Source organism: Cebus imitator, unplaced genomic scaffold, assembly GCF_001604975.1.
Source record: "Cebus imitator isolate Cc_AM_T3 unplaced genomic scaffold, Cebus_imitator-1.0 Scaffold98, whole genome shotgun sequence".
Classification (NCBI taxonomy): Eukaryota; Metazoa; Chordata; class Mammalia; order Primates; family Cebidae; genus Cebus; species Cebus imitator.
In genome coordinates, this window is record NW_016107413.1 from 2802994 (window position 1) to 2826081 (window position 23088).

At 39.9% G+C, this 23088-nt stretch overlaps 1 protein-coding gene across 20 annotated transcripts in view; it reads left to right on the forward strand.

Annotated features, from left to right (window-relative positions):
- Nucleotides 1-17755, forward strand: part of MTERF1 (mitochondrial transcription termination factor 1) — a 477890-nt gene extending 460135 nt beyond the window's left edge. For 10 of the 20 annotated variants that reach the window (XR_005201547.1, XR_005201535.1, XR_005201534.1 and 7 more), the window contains 5 exons: nucleotides 9290-9476; nucleotides 9576-9685; nucleotides 14594-14740; nucleotides 15110-15256; nucleotides 15582-16241. Coding sequence is in view for 2 of the 20 variants with exons in the window: in XM_037741313.1 (XP_037597241.1) it covers nucleotides 9624-9685; nucleotides 14686-14740; nucleotides 15110-15256; nucleotides 15582-15605 (288 nt within the window). In the remaining 18 variants the exon portion in view is untranslated. Of the gene's footprint in view, nucleotides 1-1815; nucleotides 1895-9289; nucleotides 9477-9575; nucleotides 9686-14593; nucleotides 14741-15109; nucleotides 15257-15581; nucleotides 16242-16561 lie in introns of those variants that run through there. The other 10 variants (XR_005201532.1, XR_005201538.1, XR_005201539.1 and 7 more) reach the window with 9 other exon arrangements.
- Nucleotides 17756-23088: the final 5333 nt, after the last annotated feature.

Consider the following 23088-nt stretch of genomic DNA (forward strand, 5'->3'; position numbering starts at 1 on the left):
TCCATAGACACAATGAAGTGAAGAATTGTCCAATTAATCAATCTTAGTGTACTTGGGAAGTTAAGACCCATGTATTTCCCTTATATGCAGGCTTAATGGTAAAAGTTTTATTTTAAATTTGTAAATAGCATATCAAATAGAAAATTCCATTTCTGTTTTTTAATAAAAATTACTATCTTTTGTAAACAAAAATTTACAATTTTCTGTCTCTTGACAAAAGACCTGCTAATGCTCCACTTCTAGTTCAGGGATAATTTAAAATAAAATAAAACAAACATAATAAAGACACAGATACAAAACAAACAAAAACCAAAAAGCTCATTTTACTCTTTGTATCAGATGACACCAGTACATCCTTTTCTCCACACACTTCACTTTATAGTGTTAGCCTTCAATTCATTTGTACTTACAAGAACAACCTATAGGAATTTAAAAATTTATTTTAGAATATAAGGTATCAGAATAAATAGAGGCTACCCATTGAATAAAAATAGATTTCACCCCCAGCAAGGACCCATTAGAAGTTTTATTATACACTCAACTATCAATAGTTCTTTCTAAACCCCTGCAATAAATCAGTCTTTCAGATGACCATGGTGATACTGCATTACAGGTAGCATATTACTTCTCCCTTTGTACATCAAGAGTGTTTACATTTGGAGCTTAGAAGCTAAAACCAGTATAGTTATGTTATATATTTTTGTTTGATAGTCAAAATAATGAACTATATTTAAACTATGACTTATGGTTTTACAAAGCACTTTCTCATGTACATTCTTCTTTGGACCTTACAAAAGACCATGGAAAAAGATTGCTAGACAAATTAGTTATCATCCATGCAATGGAATATTTTGCAACCACCAAAGCAGAATCAGGGTGAAGTGGAATAATGTCATATTGTTAAATTAAAAAAAAAAAGTTTTAGAATAACATGTATGATGTGATTCCATTTTACCATTTAAAAAATCATAAAAATAGAAATCTCACATTCTATATAATTATGAATTTATTTCAGCCTAGAAAGATATGAATCAAGCTTTGTGATGGTGTTGTTGGGCTAGAAAAGGGGCAGTGCCACTTCTTATTTTTATTTTTGTTTGTTTATTTATTTATTTGGGTCAGAATCTCTCTCTGTTGCCCAGACTAAAGTATTATGGCGAGATCTCAGCTCCCTGCAAACTCCACCTCCAGGGTTCAAGTGATTCTTGTGTCTCAGCCTCCCAAGTAGCTGGGACTACAAACATGAGCCACCACACCCAGTTAATTTTCGTATTTTTAGTAGAGATGGGTTTTCGCCATCTTGGCCAGGCTGCTCTTGAATTCCTGGCCTCAAGAGATCCTTCTGCCTCAGCGTCCCAAAGTGCTAGGATGACAGGTGTGAGCCACTGTGCCTCCCCCAATGCCACTCTTTTTATAGATACATGCTTCAAAAAGTGCAGTGGAATGATGGGCAATTTAATTATTTTTATTTTCGGCATTTTTCAAATAAAAAACTTTCCAAAAGTGTTATCTTCCTTTTGAGGATGAAAAAGCAAGTCTAAGAAATTTTAAATAGTCTTGTAAAGTCATACAGCTTGATCCTAGAATCCAGGCCTCCTGATTGTCCAGCAACTGCTTTGGCCACTATATCCCAAAAACAGAGCACTTGAACTGGAGATGAGGATGGAGAAGAATCATGAGCTTCAAACTCTACCCTTTGGTATGCTATCACATGCTATGCTTGAGATTTCTTGGTCTACAGCAGTGGTGATTTAACCTTGTTAGCATATAAAAATATAAAATAAAAGTTGCTAAATGCTTGTATTTTCTCTTTCTGGGAATAAGGCAGCCTCGCTGACTGGGTCTCCAGATGGAAATTCATAAATTGTGTTTCTACCCTACTCACACATGTTGGGTGAGCCACTGAACACTGTATCTCAGTTTCCTCACCTGAGAAAATATTATGCTGACCTATTTTTTCAGGATAACTAGGTGGGCTACTTCATGATTTAAAACTGCTTTGAAAATATAAAGCTCCATTGAAATTGCTTGTCAAGCATTCTTCCCGGCTTACACCTTCCTTCCTTCTCATGCCCCTCTCTGGAATATAAGCCTTGTAGTTTTGGTGTTTTTCTACATCTGATCTAAAAGTCTACAGAATTAAGCAGCAATTTTTGCACTGGAAATGTGTCCTCTGGTATTTGGTTCATATGTGACTGAATTTAACAAAGCATTATTTTTCTCAAACATGAAAGCAAAATACGTATGTGTGTAAGTATGTGTGCGTGTGCACGCCCATAATGTGTATGTGCATTTGCAGAAGCCCACTGGGCCAGGACACTTTCCTTGGCCTCATTTGACATTGTAAAGCTTAACATCACCTGGACAGTAGAAAGTCGTGGCACAGACTAAGGGTGTGGGGAGTAGAAACTGTTTTCTGTCTTCCTCCAGTCACTTTCCCTGCCTATTCCATGATTGCCCTCTGTGCCAGTCTGTGGGGAAGTGGAAGCCAAGTATCAACAAAGCAGTATGGACATAAGACGAAAGAGATCAGTGGAGTGAAGCCAAGTATTTTTATGAGTTACTATAATCAACTAAAATGTTGTTGTGTGAAAGTAAAATCCACCAAAAAGAGAGTTCTTCCTCATTCCACCCTACCTCAAACCCTGATCAGGTCCAGGGGATAAACAAGAAGGGGATGTGGGTTGTCACATTATAGGCCCACACCCATAGGACATTTAAATACAGGTAGGAAAGGGACACAGGGAAGTCTAGCTTTTTAAGTTACAGCTGAGATCCTCTTCAATTGCCCCCTTTTCTTTCATATTTAGATATGTTCACGATTTTCTCAATGTTGATTTTATGTTTTGGGTTAGTAAAAATGTCTTTCTCCATATACATTACACGTTCTTTGGGCCATAAACATCTTGTAACTCTTCCAATACCTACAACAGTGCTCTGTGCATAGGAGGCAATTCAGAATACCTAATAAAAACAGTTCTAGATGCTGTCTAGTGCGTGTTGAATGCACTGTGAATCTGGGATTGTATCTCGGACTCCTGCCAGCTTACTCTGGCAACGTGTATGTTTTTCGTTGAGAGGGCTCTCTCTGGTTAATAATCAAAATCACTCTGATGTTCCCTCATACACTCATGAATATCCCACAAACCTATTTTAAGCAAAAGGGAATTTATCCTTCTCATTCTCTGACAGGCTCCAAGACTGTGGTTTCTTACATTTTTGAGGAAGAAAGGAATCTCCATGGTCTTGTAGCCCAGTCATCCCCAGGTTTCTATGGTCTCTCCTCTACTTCTCCGTGAAGTGGGCTCCCAGTGTCTGGTTCAAGTTCTTCTGGGAGAGAGAGCACAGTCCCTTCTGAGACAGCCCTTTTCCTCTTTGAACAGCTCTGTTGGACAGAAAGATATCCACCACATTGAGTGGAAATAGATCTTCCCTGGAGTTTTGCCTCATATGACCATGGAGAATTAGCCTAGTCTCTTTTGAAGACAACTCTCATGTGTCTTTCCATTTTATAAGCTATCTGCAACTCTTCTCTCATCCTAGCAAAACAGCCTGGCTTCCTTCTGGCAAACAGCTGCTTGGTTGCTGCAGGTGTCATGACTTGTGGGATGGAGATGAAATCCTGCAGTTCTCAGAAACCCACAGCATGCCTGTTTTATGGAAGAAACGTGAACACTCCTCTCCTTTTCCCTTGATGCCCAGTATTATTGCTGAGGGTGGGTAGCTGGGGCGTGTGCCCAGGCAGGAAGACCTTCCTTCCCACCATCTGAATGTGCCCTGGTGGGCAGGCCAGTGCCTGCTTCACCCTGCTCCTTCTCCGAGGCGAGGGCAAGATTGAAGCTTGGGATGACAGGTAAGGAGACACTAATGTCCCAACGTCTCCCTATACCACAGCCCTTATCCTGGGAGCTCCTAATTCAGAGGATAAGGAGAAGCACATTTTTCTCTAATGTAAGATCTAAGATTAATTTAACTATTAAGAGTAATTACAAGTCTTCTAAATGTTTCTGGGTTTAGTGCACATTATGGTGAGAAACCATCACATCCTTCATCACTAGGGAGGCTCACAAATAACCAAGAAGACAAACCAGGATTGAATAAAGCAACGCTAGTGGGCGTTTTGCTTTTGGCTTTGTTTTAAAGTTAGGCATAAAATTATGGCCGCAGAGATGAAAGCAGCTAATCATTTTATGAATCCCTTAACTAATGGAGGCAAAATAATTAGGTAATATGTTCTGTTCTCCTTGGGCTCAAGTGGCAAAAGTTTCGACTTGAGATACTTTGTGTAAGAAGGGGATAGGCACATTAAAATGCACTTTACATGAACTATCCTGTAATCTCTGATTCTGGGGGAAACATGCTGAAAATTATTTAGAGATAGAGATACCTAGGGCAGGAAATTAAAGTGCTGGCCTGAAATATTCAGTCAATCTGGTTCACTTGTCATCTCACTAGCCGCTCAGGTTGAATCACTATCTAGGTCCTGACTGTGTTCCTGGGCAGTAAAGTCAGGTAAGTTGGAATAGTTAAAAAGTATTTGACATGCCCCATTTCAGTACATTTGCATTAATTGGGTCTCCAGCTATAAGAATAACTGGCGCTGTGCATGGTGGCACACACCTTTAATCCCAGCACTTTGGGAGGCCAAGGAGGGTGAATCACTTGAGATTAGGAGTTCAAGAGCAGCCTGGACCACATGGTGAAAGCACATCTCTACCAAAAAAAAAAAAAAAAAATTAGTTGGGTGTGGAGGTGTGTGTCTGTAGTCCCAGCTACCTGAGAGGCTGAAGTGGGTGGATTGCTTCAGCCCAGGAGGTCAAGGCTGTAGTGACACAAGATCATGCCACTGCACTCCAGCCTGGGTGACAGAGTAAGACCCTCTCTATCTCTCAAAAAAAGAAAAAAGAAAAAAAAACACAAACACATCCTGACCCTAATAAGACCCAAAAGTATGGTGTAAGATATTTTTCCTGCAGGTAGGATGGGGTGGGAATTATCTATGAAAACCCAGTGTGTTAACTACTGGAACAGAGGGTACTGAAGCCCACTGGGGAGGGGAGTAGGAAGGGAGACTGGGGCCACCAGAGTGAAAGGGAAGGCTTCAGGATAGATCGAGGCCTTAAGCTGAATCTTGAAAGACAAATAGGTTGAAGTAAAGAAAGGCGTTAAGAGCAGAGGGAACATCACATGAAAAAGCACTGTAAATGAGATAGGAGGAAAATCAGCAAGGAGGGGTAGCACAGAAAAGCTCAGAAAGAGAGATGATTAACAGTGCCACATGGCAAGGGGTCAAGCAAAATCAGGACTTAAAAGTGTGTCCTGGCTGCTAGGGTGACCTGAGGCTCCTGTCCCTGCACACAGGCTTACTGCAGTAAGAGTATCCCTTACCTGGAATCACAGAGAGTTGGAAGAGACCATAAAGGCCTCAGTCCCAATACGAGAGCTTCTCTATGGCCTTCTGGTGGGGCCTTGAATCTAAGCTTGATCACTTCCAGAGTTAGAAAGTCCCACCCAATCTCATGGTCAGGCCAACTTTAATGGTCAATGAGTTCTTTATACCAGACAGTTGCTGGGGCCTAATATTTGAGAATAGATATCCCAGATGATGTATATAGCTGAAATTCAGAATCCACCTGTTAGAACTGTTCTTCCCTTATCTTGGGCCCCCAGTACCCAATAGTCAAAAAAGTTAGCATTTATTGAGCACACATTATGTGCCAGACATTAGGGCTGTATCAGCAGGTTATGTATATTTTCTCATTTAATCTTCAAAGTGATCCTATTAAAGTAGGGGTATAGATGCAGTTATTTTGTTTTTGCAAACCAGAGAAATGGATTCAGCTAACTTAAGCAAAAAACACGGTCTATTGAAAAAAAAATGAGGAAGCTCATAGAATTAAAGAAGCTAAACAACTAGGCCCCAAGAAGGAGACAGCAACTTGATAACTCAGGAAATTCGGGTCACAGGAAGTGATGGAATTGATGGACACCTCTTTATAATGCCATTCTCAGAAGGAATAAACTTCAACTACTTTTCATCTTTGGGTCACTCTGCTCAAGATTAAAATCCCAGGGAGGCAAAGCTTAACTGTCCGTGGCAGATAATTCACCTTGATTGATACTGGGGCTCTATTTGACTTGGGAGAAATCAAGGTGCTTTTACTAAAGTAGGAAGAGGAATTGCTGAGTAGACAGAAACAACAGATGTCCAACAGGACTGGTGAGGTTATCTCCGTTGTACAGATCAGGAAACGGCAGCTCAGAGGAACCAAGCAACTCTCCCAACTTTACACAGACAATAAATGACAGGGCTAGGGTTTCAACTTAGACCTTCCTAATTCTAAAGCCCGGGTGCCTTCCATTCTCCTTGCTGCCTGCTTGCCTCAACTGAATGTGGATGTTGCCTTTGGAGTCAAGCCATGCCTGGTAGGCTGAAACTCTACTGTCAGTCCAAGAGCTGGGTCAGTCTCCTTAACTCCCGTCTCAGTTGCCAGTGGGGCGGGTGGGGGGGAGCTCCACAAACAGTTTTCTGTCCCCTCACAGGAGCCTATCTTGCTGTGAGGAAACAGCCATGCTCTGAGGCCCTAGTGGAAACAGGAGAATATTAAACCACAGCCTGTCTTTCCAATGTCTATCCATTGACCCTGTTTTGCCCTTGAGAGCAGCACACAATACTCACTTCTTCACATGCTAACCTTCCAAATATTTGAAAAGAGGGATCTGTCCCACCCAGATCTTCTCTCTTTTCAACACTAAATATTCCTGTTCCTTTAACGATTCCTCATACTGCTATCCCATATGACCACATGGGGATAATTTCCATATGTCAGCTAATTCTCCAAGACTTACATCAGATGAGAATCTGGCCCTGTATGAAAAGAAACCATTTCCCCTCGCTTTCTCTTTCTGATTCATTAGATTTCACATAAACCTTTCTGATGACGACCCGCTGTTTTCAAACTCAGCTGCAACCCAATATGACTCACTAGGCAAAATTCTTGTTCTTCAGTCTTCGTTTATCATTTCCCAGCAATCCAAGGCCCCAGCAAGCACCCTTCAGAGGCTACAGCCCATGGGCAAGATGTGTCTATGAAAAATGCCAAGTTTTGATTATTTGCCATTTTTTAGTTTATATAAAGTCATATGACTTTTAAAAATCAAAGTTTTTGCTCAGTGTAAATAATTTAAAGTTTGAACAGCTGTAATCATATTCTCCAAAGAAAACACCCTGAAAGGTGGTTAACAGCGTTGTGTGCCAGATCCTCCCCCTAAAATCTCTTTAATTGTTCTTTTCATTAAATAAAAGAGAGAGGGGGGAGAATAGAGATTTGAACAATGTTTTGAGATTTCGAGCATTTGCAGAGTATTCCTTCATAAAGGCATTGGTTGTACTGTTTCTGAAACAAAGTGTCTGATTATATAAATAGTCATGGAACGTCAAAGTTGGAGTTGGAAGAAAGGAGGAAAAAGAAGAGTTGCACATGGAGGGAAAGAAGGTTAGGGTTTTTCTGCTTAGAATCTTTTGGCTAGGCAACTCCAAAAACTGCAGCTGGAACATTCTAGAATTAACAAGTACTGGAAATTGGACTAAATGAATCCATGTCATAGGCTCAGCATCTGACTCAGACACAGTCAAATATTCCCGTCGTTTTGCTCTTCAGAGCATGATTCAAATTCTACCGTTTATGTTCTATCTGTCATAGACAAGGAACTGAGCTCAAACAGTGGAACTTACTGTTTGGGCTCTGCCATCAACAAACTATGTATCTTTGAACAAATTAATATTCAACTTTGAAAACCCCTTCCATAAAACTGTTGGTCAATGACCATCTCTCCAGAGACATGATCTTTAAGAGTGAATCTGTGGTAAGAGAAAGGTAAGAAGAGAGAGCAGTTTCTATTGCTATATTACATTGTTCCACCTGGAATAAAGAGTCTCTTCCAGTCCTCTGCTTGACTGGATTTAGGATGTTCAGGTTGGAGAATGAGTTGCTTAATGGAGTTGGTAACTTCTGTGGTCACTGGCCATCAGGTGTATAGAACTTTAGAATCACAAAATTGGAAGGTTCATTAGACGTCATCTGAGGCAAACATTTGCCTAATGAAAAATATCTCCACATTGACTGGTAGCAGTGGCTCGCACTTATAATCCCAGCCCTTTGGGAGGCCAAGATGGCTTGAGCCCAGGAGTTCAAGGTTACAGTGAGCTATGATTATGCCACTGCACTCTAGCCTGGGTGAGAAAGCAAGACTCGAAAAATAAAAATGTCTCCATAAGACCAATGAGTAGTGATGTCTGAGATGGTGGCTACTTGAACACAGGAGTAAGACTCTTGCCACCTTTCAAAGCAGTTCATGCTGGTTTGGGATGCTCTAGATGTTAATACCATTTTTGTATTGAACTGACATCCACCACCTTTTTGTCTTGGTTATATCCTCTTGAACCACAGAGAATAATATCTACAACATCCCTAAACTTCCCAATTTCTTTGAAATGTTCTTCACATTGCATTCCCAGGCCCTTTACTTTGCTGGTCACCTTTTTAGTGCATACCTCATTTCGTTGTAGTTCCTTGTGTTTTTGAATCTCGCCCTTCCACTGGGTGAACAACACAGCTTGTGGAAGTCTGTGAGGCCAAGTGCTGCATTTGTCATGTTCCACCGCAACTTGCAATGGCTTAAATGTTGTAGGTACCCCCAAAATATTTATTGAATGAGTTGTTTTTGTTTGTTTGTGACAGAGTCTCGCTCTGTCGCCCAGGCTGGTGTGTGGTGGTGCAATCTTAGCTCACTGCAGCCTCCACCTCCTGGATTCAAGCAATTCTCATGCCTCAGCCTCCAGAGTAGCTGGGACTACAGGTTTGCACCACCACATCCAGCTATTTTAGTAGAGATGGGGTTTCACCATGTTGGTCAGGCTGGTCTCAAACTCCTGCCCTTAATTGATCCTTCTGCCTCTGCCTCCTAGAGTGCTGGGATTATAGGCATGAGCCACCACACTGGGCCTGAATGAGTGAGTCTTTAACCTTCCCTTTACTTGACTTGAGTAGAACTCCAAGGAATGTGAAAGTAAATGAAGCCCTTTGTATTTGAATAACGAGAGTGGTGCTCTCTCTCTCTCTCCTCTCTCTCTCTCTCCCCCCCCTCCCAGGAAGAGCCAGATTAGACTTATTGGAAGGCTAGTACGTTATGCTTTAATATGTTCAACTAGGTGGAAACACTATTACTAGAAAATAATTTAGACCTTGGGCATCTTAGGCTCAACATGTGTTGTACTGATGTTTTCCAGTGCCTTGGTGATTCATACAATTATCTGGGATCTTTTGATTAACAGAGAAAAAGTCATAAGATCAGCAAAAAGAGAAACTAGATTGTTGCCTCAACTCAACATATTAAGTAATTACCTGACATCTGCATAAGACCACCTCTGGCACCTGGCTACACAAGCTAAAATGGTTAATTCACTAATTACTTAGGTATGTACCCCTTTAAATGAATTATGGGGTGGGTGAATATTTGGGGGACTCCACTGGAGTGAAACACAGCTGTTGAATTATTTACGTTCACTTGAAAAGCACAGAACACAAAAGCCCTGTAATTTCACCTCAGCGTTTCCAGTCTCAATGGGCAGATTTTGGCTGGCGCCCGAGATCCAGGCCCTGTCTCCAACAGGCCCAATGGCAAGGTATGACTTAACTCTCTGTAAAGGGCTGTTGATCGGCAGGCACCTCTCTTTGAGGACAAGAAAATAATCTAATAGGATTTATTATTCCTCTAAATACTTCCAGTTTTAGTGCAGTTAAGTTGATGTGAACATGTTTTTCTGTGGTACTGTCTTGCACTAGGATCTCTCATGCTCTCTCTCTCTCTCTCTCTCTGTCTCTGTGTGTGTGTGTGTGTGTGTGTGTGTTGGGAGGAGAGGCATGTGAATTTGTTTTATTTTATATTTTCATAAATAGCCAGGAGACTGAAGTGGGCATGGGCAATCAGACCTCTAGTTTCTGGCAAGGAATTACAAACTTAAGGAAATCAGCTTTAAAAGCTTTTTTGGCCCTTCACATTGTTATTTAGCAAAACCTAACAAGGATATGAGAAAGGAAAGGAGGCAGTATACTTTTCAAGGAAACTAGCCTAAAACTATTTAGAGACATGCTATCTGCAGTTTCTATTAAAACAAACAAACAGCAAAAAAAAGTTCTCAATACCTTCCTTTCTTCCTAAGGTTTAAAATAATCCTTACAGCCAATATAATTACAGCATTTGCTTCCAGTCCACATTCATTTTGTTAGCCCTCTCTAGCCTCAACTTTGCATATCCTTCACCACTAGAAACTACCTCATTTTAACTGGGAAAAAAAAATACTGTAAAACAAAAGGAAAGACTCGTAATGATATATGGCTTTAATTCTTAGCAAAGACAAACAGTTTGTTACAGATGAGCATAAATTAAATGACTAACAACAAAATCTATGCCTTACTTGCTGATCCTGGGCTGACCTTTTCCAAAGATTTACTTCTGTTGTGGTCCCTGGGAAGAAATACCTATTGAGGGACAGGATTCTGACTGTAAAGAAATGATTATAATTCACAGAGCAGATTAGATGTTCACAAACAAGCTATTCATTTCTCCTAAACTTCCCAGAGCAAAACCCCACTAGACTATACTTTCACAAGTCCTGCATAAGGATTTCACTAAGAGCTCAGGCTATCTTACTTCCAGTTCCCACTGTACCTATTGCTGACTGTGGAATTCTCCACCACTAAGCATGGGCAGTCTGACTCACTCTAGGAACTGAGAGTAGGGTCCTCCGCATCATGAAGTTCAAGGCTTCTGAAAAATAAGGAACGTTAGACAGTGTAACCACACCAGTCAAATAAAGACCTAAGGCAAAATAATGCTGGGAAAACCTCCCAGCAGATTTGCTGATTTCAGTTTTCTTTCTTTTCTTTTTTGCTTGTTTTTATTTTTTTGTTTTTATGAGACAGAGTCTTGTCCTGTTGCCCAGGCTGGAGTGCAGTGGCTTGATCACGGCTCACTGCAACCTCCGCTTCCTGGGTTCAATAAATTCTCTTGCCACAGCCTCCCAACAAGCTGGGACTCCGGGTTCACACCACCATGCCTGGCTATTTTTTGCATTTTTAGTAGAGACAGGGTTTTACCATGTTGGCCAGACTGGTTTCAAACTCCTGACCTCAGGTGATCTGCCCACCTCAGCTGGGATTACAGGCATGAGCCACCATGCCCAGCTGGTTTTCATTTTTGCTTCTATTCAATAAAAATGTTTAGTGTAAGGTATTTATATGTGGTTTCTTGACCTTTTAAGTGATTATTGAAAAGTATGCAATGTGAAGACCGTAATCCCAAACTCTATCTCTCTCTCCAGCATCCAATTACAATTTTGGGTGCTCAGAGGACAAGTAGAGGGCAGAGCACTCCATTATAATACTGTTTACTTGTTTATAAGTCTGTCTCCCCCCACACAGCAGGAAACTCTATCAAAAGCAAGGACTGTGCCCTTTGCATCTTTTTATGCCCACTGCCTTATTTGGCACGTGGTACACAGCCAGTAAATACTTGTCAAATAAATCCGTGAAGGTAAATTGAAAGCACACCATTAGTGTTAATTGGCAAGACCTTCTGTGGGCAAGTAAATGTGCCCGGGTAACCACAGTGTCTTTTGAGGCCCAACATTAAGCCCTTTTTCATTCTTACTGCCAGGCACAGAGCCTAAGAAGGCCTCAGTTTGATTTCCATATTTGGATCATGCTGAGTGCAGACCCCAGTTCCATAATCCATTTCTTTCTGAGGCTGTTGGCATCTCTGGAGTCGGGAAGTAACATCTGCTTCAGTGAGCTGATTACCGAATGAGAAAAAAGAGGTAAAGGCCAGCGTTAGGTGGGGTCTGACTTAGCTTCAAAGGAGGCATATGGCATGTATCTTAATGAGAATTTACATATTCAGGAAAAATACATCTGAAGGGCAAATTAACTGGTTCAAGACGGAGTACGTAAATAAAATGTGGCTGATCAGACTGCCCCAGGTTGATGACACACTGTCTTGTAAAAGCCTTCGTATTTATGCTTCCCTTTCAGTTCCCACTGCATCACTCTGGTTGGTGTCCTGGTTTACCTCAAGTCTGGATTACTGTAGTGGCTGCTTCTATGGTCTATCTTTGCTGGATGTCTCTTTGTACCAAATTCTGCTCCACAAACTACGATGCTAATCTCCCTAAAACCAAGGCTTCATTTGCCTTGGTTTGCCCAGAAAGCTTGGCTCAAAATCAAGGCTTTCATTTGCTAAAAACCAAGGCTTCCCTTCTTTTCCTGGCATTGAAGTATTTCCTTGAGGATCTTGTCTTAATCTGCATTTTTATGCTACCTCCCTACAGAGTTCCAATCCATCTCTCCATCCCACCAGCCTGGTCCATTCATTCACACAGGGTTTTCTGATTGTTTTCTGCTATGTTTATTTGTCCTATTTGTATACAAAGCTGTGGGCGACGGAAGATCAACTGGGAAGTCTTGGCCAGCAAGAGGGTCCCGACCTGTAAGAGGGGGTGCGCAGAAATAAAGAGAGACAGAAAAGCTGGGGTCTGGAAGACTGAAAAGGCAACACCTAAACAGCGAATTTATTTTTGTCCAGGGTCTCAATATATACCTTAAGATCAAAGGTGTTTACACAATCAACAATAAGAGGAATGGAAATTTACAAAATATAGGATCACGAAAACAATCTTAAGCATGACATTCAAGGGTCATAAAAGTGGGCAGGTGGTATGCTTTATCTGTTTTTACCAAAACACACTTGTGAATAACAATATCTAAGAGTCACAAGCTAAGCCATAAAGTCATTATCTAGGGTTCAAGGCAGTCATATGGATAAAGTTAAACTTCTTGAAAAGTAAAGTCGTAAAGGTCATGCAGAGGCCTAGTGGAGACACAATGTCTAACAAAACCACACAACCCTTGCCCAAGCATCATTGCAGTCAGAAGTAGAAACTTTTGCAACATCAGTCATTTCTTAGTTCCTTTTTTCCCATAGCTCGACTGCCTCCAGCAGGAAAATGTGTTTGGGCTCAAGCTCACCGTCCGGTGAGGCCCACACATTAGGGGGCCTTACATGGGAGCGATCCCCACACAAAGCTCTATTTACATTGCTTCTGCCCACCTATCCAGGTTCAGTTCAAGTCTCATCCACTCCACAAAGGCTTCTGTTGTCATCCTAGTCATCACCAACACTTCCTTCTCTGAACAACTATAAAACTATAGGACACTGGGAGGAAACTCATGTTTATCTATGTTTTAAGTATCTTTTGGTTCAAACATTATTCAATAGGTTAAAAACACGGGTTCTTTAGACATTTCATTGTCAGCTCACAGACTTTCCAATGTGAGGATCTCCTATGATGCAGAAAACGCATCTCCAGTCTAATGAGATAAGATAAGTATGGCAGGATGGGGTGCTCTGTCCACTTCATGTCTTTTGACCCTTTTAAAAATAACAGTGTATTAGAGTTATGTCTAGAGGAGTGAGCAGTATCAGCCAGAGAAAGGTTTTAGCTTTCAGAGAATTCCACTCTAAAGCATGAGAAGATCCAAGTGGAAAAAAAATTTGTTGATTTGGATCTGAATGGTAACAGCTTGTGGGGCTGGCTGGTTAGAGTATAAGGCATATTGGCAGAACAAAACTGAATTATCCAAGAAGAAAAGGAGGGAATCCCAGGAAAGAAGGTGTTCCCAGGCATCCATACAAGGCAGAAACATAGAAACACAGCAGAAAGTGGCTTGAGGAGGATAAGAATGTCAACAAAATCTGCCCTACCTTTTGAACTCTATATGGATTTCTGAGCAGTCATGAGTTAGATTAAGTTCTTTCTGGTGATGGACTCATTTTGTATCCATTTTCAGGAGATGCAGAGAACAAGAGTAAGGATGCTTCAGCCTATAAGGGACTAGATCTAGGGGTCCTGCCAGAGAGATTCTCCTGTGGCAATAGGAGGAGATGGTGGTGGTTGTGATGGTGGTAGAGATGAATATGAAATCAGGGGGAAATCTACCTGATTGGTTCAGGTAGCCAACAGAAAAGAAGACCATTTATCTAATGTCAGCTACATAAATTTTAATAGCAATGCCTAGAATAAAACAGCTTCTGAAGTGCTAGACTTAAACCTAAAGACTGAAATCTGCCATTTATTCCACAAACACTCCTGGAACTTTGTTTTTTAGAACATGTTTTTCAAACATTTTTGGTCACCCACAGTAAAAAATATCCTATACAGGCTAATGTTTCTTGAAAAAAAAGTTTACTGAGGATAAATACAAGGCATTTTTTTTTTTTCTAATTTAGTCTTGTCTTTCTTATTTGAGAAATGCTGGTCAAGACTTACTAAATTGACTTCATGACCCACTAATTTAAAAAACCATGTTAGAACAAGCAGGCCTGGCTGACCTCTAAGACCAGAAGACAAGTGCTGAGAGAGACCCAGCAAGCCCTGCTTCTGAGAGACTGCCAGGGGTACTATTAATGGAAGATTGTAAAGGTTTCTTTTAAGTTTTAAACTTTATCTTTCATTGCTTTGACCCTGTTGTTGCAGGAAAACTCATTAAGAAACCACACACGGATGGAATACTTGCTTAGAGACACAGGAGTAGCCTAGAACCTAAGAATCTGTGCTTCCTTCTACAGTTGTCTTTGGAAGAACAATAGACATTCAATGCAGACCAAAGATCACTCTCTGAAGGTAGGACCATGTTTTTATATCCCTTCAGCACCCAACACGGTGCCTTGCATGAGGGAAATGCTCGGTAAAATGGTTATTTACACATTTTGAGATTCATACATTCTGGAAGAGCATCTTTCAACTTTTAAAGGGTATTCCCCCTTTTGATAAACATGTACTCACATTGCTGACTATATAATTCCAGATTCTGACCCAGGACCTTTCACCTATCTGTGCTTCCATTTATGATGACCTGCTCTAGAAGATGAATAGAAAAGGAAATGATCATTTGTTTGTTGAAAACTATTAAGCTCCAGGCATGTGGCAAAATGTGTCTCATTTAAATCATGCACCAATTTTATGAGATAGGCATTATTTTCTCCATTTTAGATAAAGAAACCAGAGCTGCATGAGGTTAAAAGACTTGATCAAGGCCACAGAGCTAGGACACGGCAGAGCCAGGATTTGAACTGCCACATCTGGATGATTCTGAAGTCGACATTCTTTGCATGCCTTCAGAGTCGGTCTCATGTGGAAGTAAGTCTTTCAGAGCTTGCTGGAATGGATACTAATCTGGGTGCAAGTGTTAGCTCTTTCAAAACTCTCTTTGTATTGATCAGCCTCCTTGGATCTCAGTATTTCACATGATCTGAAATGTGAATCATGCCCTTCTCACAACAGAACCATTGTGAAGATTAAATGAAGTAATAATTTATATGAATTATAAAGGAAGACCATTTTATAAATGTGAGATGCCATGTAATGCCTTGACTTCCTATAAGGGGTAAGGATAAATGTGGTATCCTACCTGGAAAATGATATATGCTCAATAAATGTTCATTTTCTTTTCTTCTTCCTTAAGGTGTTGTATGAGAAATCCACATAGGAGGAACCCAGGAAAACCATGCAGGTAAATGCTAGCCTGGAAGACAGAGGAAAAACATGCCAAGTGGAACCCACCAGAAGGACAGCAGCCAAAGCTCAAGAGCCCCGCTTTAAAAGACGTGTGTTCAGTGATGTGCTTTAAAATCTGTAATAAACTGTAGTATACTCTGGTAGTGAGAAAATGTTGAGTGAGGCACCTGGAGAGCTGAAAGACTATTTGAGGAGGACGATGATACCTATTGATCATGTGAGTCAAGACTGTGGCGTCTTGTCTACGGATTACATGAGCAGTCTCCAGTGGTGAAGATTTGAATACAGGTTGCCAAGCAACAATTTCAGAAGGGGTCTCCTTGCCTTTGGAAAATAAATGGAAAACTGGCTCAAGTTTCTGTTGTGGGTAGCCTCAGCAGTATGTATTAGCTTGGGGGAGGGTTAAGAAAATAGGAGACAGTTTTGTTCCTATTTGAATTAACCCATTTATGGTTAATTCCATAATTCCATTTATGCAATTTTCTGTGTGTGAAAAATCAAACCTTGGTGATGACCTTGAGCAATTGGATATAAATAACTACCACAAGCTTTGTGTTCCAATAATGGAACACTAGGCATACATGGATTAAAGTTCATAAATATTTAACTGCTTTCCAGTATCTGTATCAGTAGGTATCATCAGCTTCTTCAAATAGACTCCAAGAGCCTCAACTCTTCCTTACTACCAGCATATGATATAGTTTATTATAGATTTTAAAATTAGATTCTCCTGATCACCTGGAAGTCAGAGGAATCAGGGAATGAGGATTTGCTTTTTCAAATCCTCTTTCTTGTCCAGCATTTCTGCCCTGGCTGCTGGATTTCCAAGCTAATCACCTACAAGTTACACTTCTTTTTCCCGTCACTTCATCTCACATGCATTTTATGGACATCTTACTCTCTGCGGCTTTGTCCCCCAATTTATAGGGAAGCTCTGTTTGAGGTTGTTGCTAAAAAAAATTCCCAGCCCTAGCTCACAAGAAACAGGATAGAAAGAATCTTCAAGTCACTGCCAAGGCCAATTTCAGGATGGATAAAGAGAACATTTTCCTGGTGTCAGTGCCTTGGATCTTCTGCCACTGAAAAGGTCATGGGCAAGGCTAGGTAGTTCTCAGGGTTGTGAAAATCAAGCAAACTACTAGAAATAAATATGTTTTATAGATTATGAAACGTTTCACAAATGCAAGGGAGTATTTGTGTCAGAGGCTGGAGGGCCTAAGATTCACCTCCCCTCCTTTCCATGCTCTGATTGATAGAGATAGCAGGCCAAAGGGAACCAGTATAGATCTTGCAATGGGTAGAGAAAATACCCACATCCCTCAAAATGCAGAGTCTACTAATGTCTGGATTAGAGGACACAGCTTGGAACTGAGGCCAGCATTAAATCTTTCTAATACGCTCCTGAATCCAAACCATATTATCTCCCTTACAGGTTGACTCCATCTGAGAAGCAGGCTCCAAATTCATTTATCCGGCTAGCTGTGGGCCTGAGAGTGGAAAGGAGCTGACGAGCTGTGGTACCCAGGCTGCTCACAGCTACAACCATGACTCATGCACTACAGAAGCCCTGATGAGTCAGCCTACTCTTTCTCCTACTGGGAGGAGGGATGTAGATGAGTGAAGAGAGAAGCCCCCAACAATACCCAAGGGAAGGGAGGGCAGAATGCTAATGGAAATGGGGTCAGCGGGGGTAAATTTCTCTCTTTCTCAATACTTCCTGTTTAGCGGGGACTATGATATCATAGTTTAAATTTCCTGTGCAAAGCAAAGAAACTCATAATTATTTTGGGTAACTGACTTCTCTGTTTCATCCTGTTCTTTCAGTTACCCTCCTTATATTTGGTTCAGTGTGAGTAGTTAGGAACTGTGTTGTAAGCAAAAGCCCAAGTTCAGGATCAAGGGTAATAGAGGAGATCAAGAAGCTCCTGAAGAATGAGTTAAATGCAAGTGAAGAATGCATTTCAACAAGTTATTTTTTGGTGAGTTATGCTTTCTCAATACATATCTGTGTACAGTAACAAAATATACGTAGAGTTATTTCAAAATCTGATTCTTGAAATTCATGTTAAAAATAATTTTGTTATGGATTTAAATTTAATAGCTGTAACCCCCTTTTCCTATTGACACAATTGTTTTTCTTTTTTTTTTTTTTTTTTNGCGATCTCGGCTCACCGCAACCTCTGCCTCCTGGGTTCAAGCAATTCTCCTGCCTCAGCCTCCCGAGTAGCTGGGACTACAGGCATGCACCACCATGCCCAGCTAATTTTTGTATTTTTGGTAGAGACGGGGTTTCACCATGTTGACCAGGACGGTCTCGATCTCTTGACCTCGTGATCCACCCGCCTCGGCCTCCCAAAGTGCTGGGATTATAGGCATGAGCCACCGCGCCCGGCCTCCTATTGATACAATTGTTTTTCTAATGGATTTTCTCAGGGAGGCAATCATCATATTGTAAAAGCCAGACTATCATTTTTCACCAAATATCTGCTGAGTATCTGGTGTATGCTACACAACATGAGATATACAGAATTGAATAAGATATGATGCATCCTCTAAAGAGCCAATATGAGAGGCAATGAAAACGATAATAATATAAAATGAACTAGATGTATGGAGTTATAATCAAACTGGAACTGAATAATTCCTCAGAGTGGGGTGTACATATATACATATATATATATAGTAATAGTGTGATTATTAGTTTGAGGGGCAGGGATGGGGAGAACTTTGGAAGGACAGAAACTCAGGAAGGACTTCAGGGAGGAGGTGGCATTTGAACTGAGTCTTTGAAAGGTGGGTATTATTTAGACAACACAGAGAAAAGATAAGATGTAATAGACAAAGGGAGTAGTGAGAGAAAGACACTGGGTAGCCTGCATATTAAAGAGAGAGATAACTACTGTTGATTATAGTGCTTGCCAAAGGGAGCCATGAAAAAGAGAAAGCTGAGTAGAGATGAAATAGCAGAGAACTCTTCATGGCACACAAGGGATTTTGAATTCTGCTCTCCACAGTAGTAGGCCTTTATAACAAAGCCACGAGCAAACTACAGGATGTCCTACCTGTTTGGTATGTATGAACCTTGGCTTTGTCTCCCAAAAATTGGAGGTGGAGGGGGAGGTTATCTGGGAGGCTGTTGTAATTGCCAGGCAGGAATTGTGTTTCCCTGAGCTAGGACAGTTGCTGTGGAAACTGCAAGGAGAGGAAGAATGGCAAATACCTTGCTCAGAAAGAACCAACGATATTTGATATAGTTGATGTCAACCTAGTGACAGCCAGGGCCCACCTGCTTTAACAGAGAGTCCCCTCATCTTTGTAATCGGTAATTTTTTTAAAATGAAGAATAAATATAAAATAATTTAGGTAAATACCAGCTGTCTTAAATCAATTGATTTTCAAGCACTGCTCCATTTCAGAGCTCAACAGCACCTGAGAAACTTGCCCATGAGCTTTAAACCTGGCTCTCCACATCAGCTTGCTGTCCCTTTTTCATTTCTTTCACACATAGAGCTGCCATATACCATTTCCTTTGCACAAAGGGTTTCATAGCTATAGAATAATTTGAAAATCATAACTCATCCAAACTTTATAGATGAAGGGACTGGAAGGATGCCATAATTTCTGGACTCCAGGTCAGATCACAAAACAAATAGATAATAAATCCCCTTTTCAATATGCTTAATTCCCAATTTCTCTTTCAATGTTGTAACCCTGCTGTGTCATTATTATTCTGTTTTTCATCCTGGCACAATATTAACATCAGAGCTTGATTATAGATTTCTCAGTATTCGGATGTGGAAAAATCAATCATTTACGAAAAGAGCACCAGAGTTAGATTGGAAAGCTGCAGAGCCACTTTTGTGGAAGAGATTCTTGCCTGGGTATTCTCTGTCTTGTTTTATAATATCTGTGTAGCACCATTTTATGCAAATAGCTAATACTTTATTAACAAATCGCATTATAGAGTTAGATTATTATGGATTTTCTGTTTGTGGCTGGAAAGTGTGTTTTTCTTAATAAAAGTAATTACAAGCCACAAATCCTCATGACGGTGGGGGTTGTTGACATAATAAAAAGATAATTTAGAAATCCAAAAATGGATCCGAAGGGTCAAAGTAAAAAGATAAGTAAAACGTATTATCCTTTTATTATTATTAATTATTATATCACACAAGTCCTAGCTGTACTTGTGTGAGTTTACTTCTGGACCTTACCCTCTCTCTTCAGCAATGCCCACTATTCCCTGGAATATCAGGGAGCACTGTTTGAGAAAAAATTGTTTGCAATATTGATATAAGAGACCCTATGAAGTGGCCAGACTCCACAGGGCCAGAGAAGAGCAGCATGTACAGCCTTGCTACTCAAAGTATAGTTGCTGAACCAACTTTACTTTGTTGTGTAATTACACTGTAATAATTATTACAGTGATGTAATAATTATTATTATTAATAAACTCATACTCCCTGAAGATGTCTGAGAAATACTAATAACAGCACACAAATTATTGCATTTCTAAAGAGGATTGATGGAATGCAGCCTTGGCAAAATTTATTTGCACTCTCTTGTATGCCTCACATTTTGTGATGACTCTATCATGTGCTTTCTCTCTACACCTCACATTGTACCAGAGCTTCTGAAACTCTAAGGTGTGCACAGATCACAGATCAGCTCAATGATTACAACAGGTATGCAGATTCTCAATCAGTTTGTCTGAGATGAGCCTGGGATGCAGGTGATGCTGATGGTTCAGCAACTATACTTTGAGTAGCAAGGCTGTACATGCTGCTCTTCTCTGGCCCTGTGGAGTCTGGCCACTTCATAGGGTCTCTTATATCAATATTGCAAACAATTTTTTCTCAAACAGTGCTCCCTGATATTCCAGGGAATAGTGGGCATTGCTGAAGAGAGAGGGTAAGGTCCAGAAGTAAACTCACACAAGTACAGCTAGGACACTACCACTCTGTTAGAGCAGTTCCATTTTTATGAATTTTATATATAGGCTGTTGTTTAAAGAAAGAGCTCCAGTGCTTAAAAGGAAAAAAAAAATCTGAAAATGACAGCTCTAGGTTTTTCCGTCTTCATCAAGGAAAGCTAATGTTTGCTGAGAACCTACAGTATGCGAGTCCTATGCAAAAGGATTGCCCAAAGTTACACATTTGAGAAGACAGGCTAGGATCCCAAAGCTGTCTGATTTTACCTAAAGCCTAGTTGTTCCACATACACCATTTTTCCTTCCTGTCCTGTTTCTATGCTGTGTCCTAGCCTCAGGGGTCTAATGCTCTACTTTCTCTGTTGAGAGTGAGTAACATGAGAAACTATTCAGTATTTTCTAATGGATTCTATAAACACATAGTAGGAATAAAAGGTCAATATACATGTATCAATGTATTTCTATATATAGAAGCAATGAAAATTGAAAACTAAAATTTAAAAATATATACCATTTGTAATAGCTCTAAAAATAAAATAGTTACAAATCTAGCAACTGTAGCTATATAATAATCATAACTAACATGCTATATTTGCTACATGTTCAATTACAAAATGCTAATGAAAGAAATGAAAGAAGAAAGAAACATCAAAATGATAACCGATAACCCCACCACAGGGTATATTATGGCCACGACCATAGACTGTACTGGGTTGTTGACCCAGCTTATTTTTAAAGTCACAATGTTGCAGTGAGGGGTCCTGATCCAGACCCCAAGAGAGAGTTCACAGATCTTGCACCAGAAAGAATTCAGGGCGAATGCAAAGTGCAAAGTGAAAGGAAGTTTATTAAGAAAGTAAAGAAAAACAATGGCTACTCCATAGACAGAACAGCCCCAAGGGCTTCTGGTTGCCCTACATAAATGGAGAGACATACAGTGTTCATTGTTTGGAAGACTTAACATAATAAAGATGCCAGTTCTCCCAAAGTGAGCTATAATTTTAAGCAATACCAATAAAAATCCCAGTAATTTTTTTGTAGATATAAACAAGTTTGTGCTAAAATTTATATGAGAGAAAAGAAATTCAAAGAGCTAAAATAATTTTGAAAAAAAGAATAATGTTGGAGCTCTTTCAGTATAAGTTAAAAATTTTTAGGACTTGCTATAAAGTTACAGTGATCAAGACAGTGGAATGGAATTGGTGAAGAGATAACAAGCAAATCAGAACAAAATATGGTCCATAAAGAGATTTATACAAATATGGCCATTTGATCCCTGACAAAGGCAATTGACAAAAACCATTCAACAAAGAAAGAATAGTCTTTTCAATAAATGGTTTTGGAACAATTTGTCTTTTTATGTAAAAATGTGAATTTGACCTAAATTTCACACTTTATGCAAAGATTAACTCAAAATGGAGCCTAGCTCTAAATATAAAACATGAAACTACAAAACTTCAAGAAGAAAACATAAGAGAAAATCTTTATGACCTGGGGTTAGATGATGAGCTTTTAGAGATAACACCAAAAATACCATCCATAAAATAAAAATTTGATAAATTATTCTTCATCAAAATTAAAAGGCTTTGCTCTGTTAAGGACACGATCAAAAGAATGAGAAAATAAGCTGCAGAGTGGGAGGAAATAGTGCAAATCATGTATCTTCCAAAGGTCTTGTATCCAGTATATATAAAGAACGCTCAAAACTCAATAAAAATACAACAACATTTAAAAATGGGTAAAGGGCTTGAACAGACATTTCACCAAAGAGGATATAAGTATGACAAACAGGCACATGAAAAGATATGCAACATTATTAGCTATTAGGGAAATGCAAATTAAAACCACGATTCAATACTGCTACATACCTACTAGAATAACTAAAATAAAAATACTAATAATATCAAGTGCTGACCAAGATATAGAGAAACTAAAACTCTCATACATTGCTGGCATGAATGCAAAATGATATAGCTACTTTAGAAAGTGGTTCGGTGGTTTCCTATAAAGTTAACATATGCTTACCAGTGATCCTGCTCTATCAATCCTGAACGTTCATCCTAGAGAAGTAAAAAATTATGTTTCCACAAAAAGCTGAATATGAAAGCTCATAGTAGATCTACTAGTTAAACCATCTAAATGTTCTGTTGCCCAACAGGTGAATGATTAAACAAATTGTGGTACATCCCTGCAATGAAGTACTACTCAGCAATAAGAAAGAGTAGACTGTTGATACATTCAACAAATTAGGTGAATCTCAAAGACATTATGCTGAGTAAAAGAAGCCATTTCAAAAGGTTATTTATACTATAATCCCATTTACATGACATTCTTGAAAAGACAAAACTATAGTGATGGAGAACAGATCAGTGGTTGCCAGGGGTTGGAAGAGGGGGAAGTTGTGACTATCACATGACAGCATGGAGGAGTTTTTTGGGGTGTGATGCATGTGTACTTTTTATGGTGGTAATTACATATATCTACATGCTTTGAAATTCACAGACTGGCATACCAAAAGGAACAA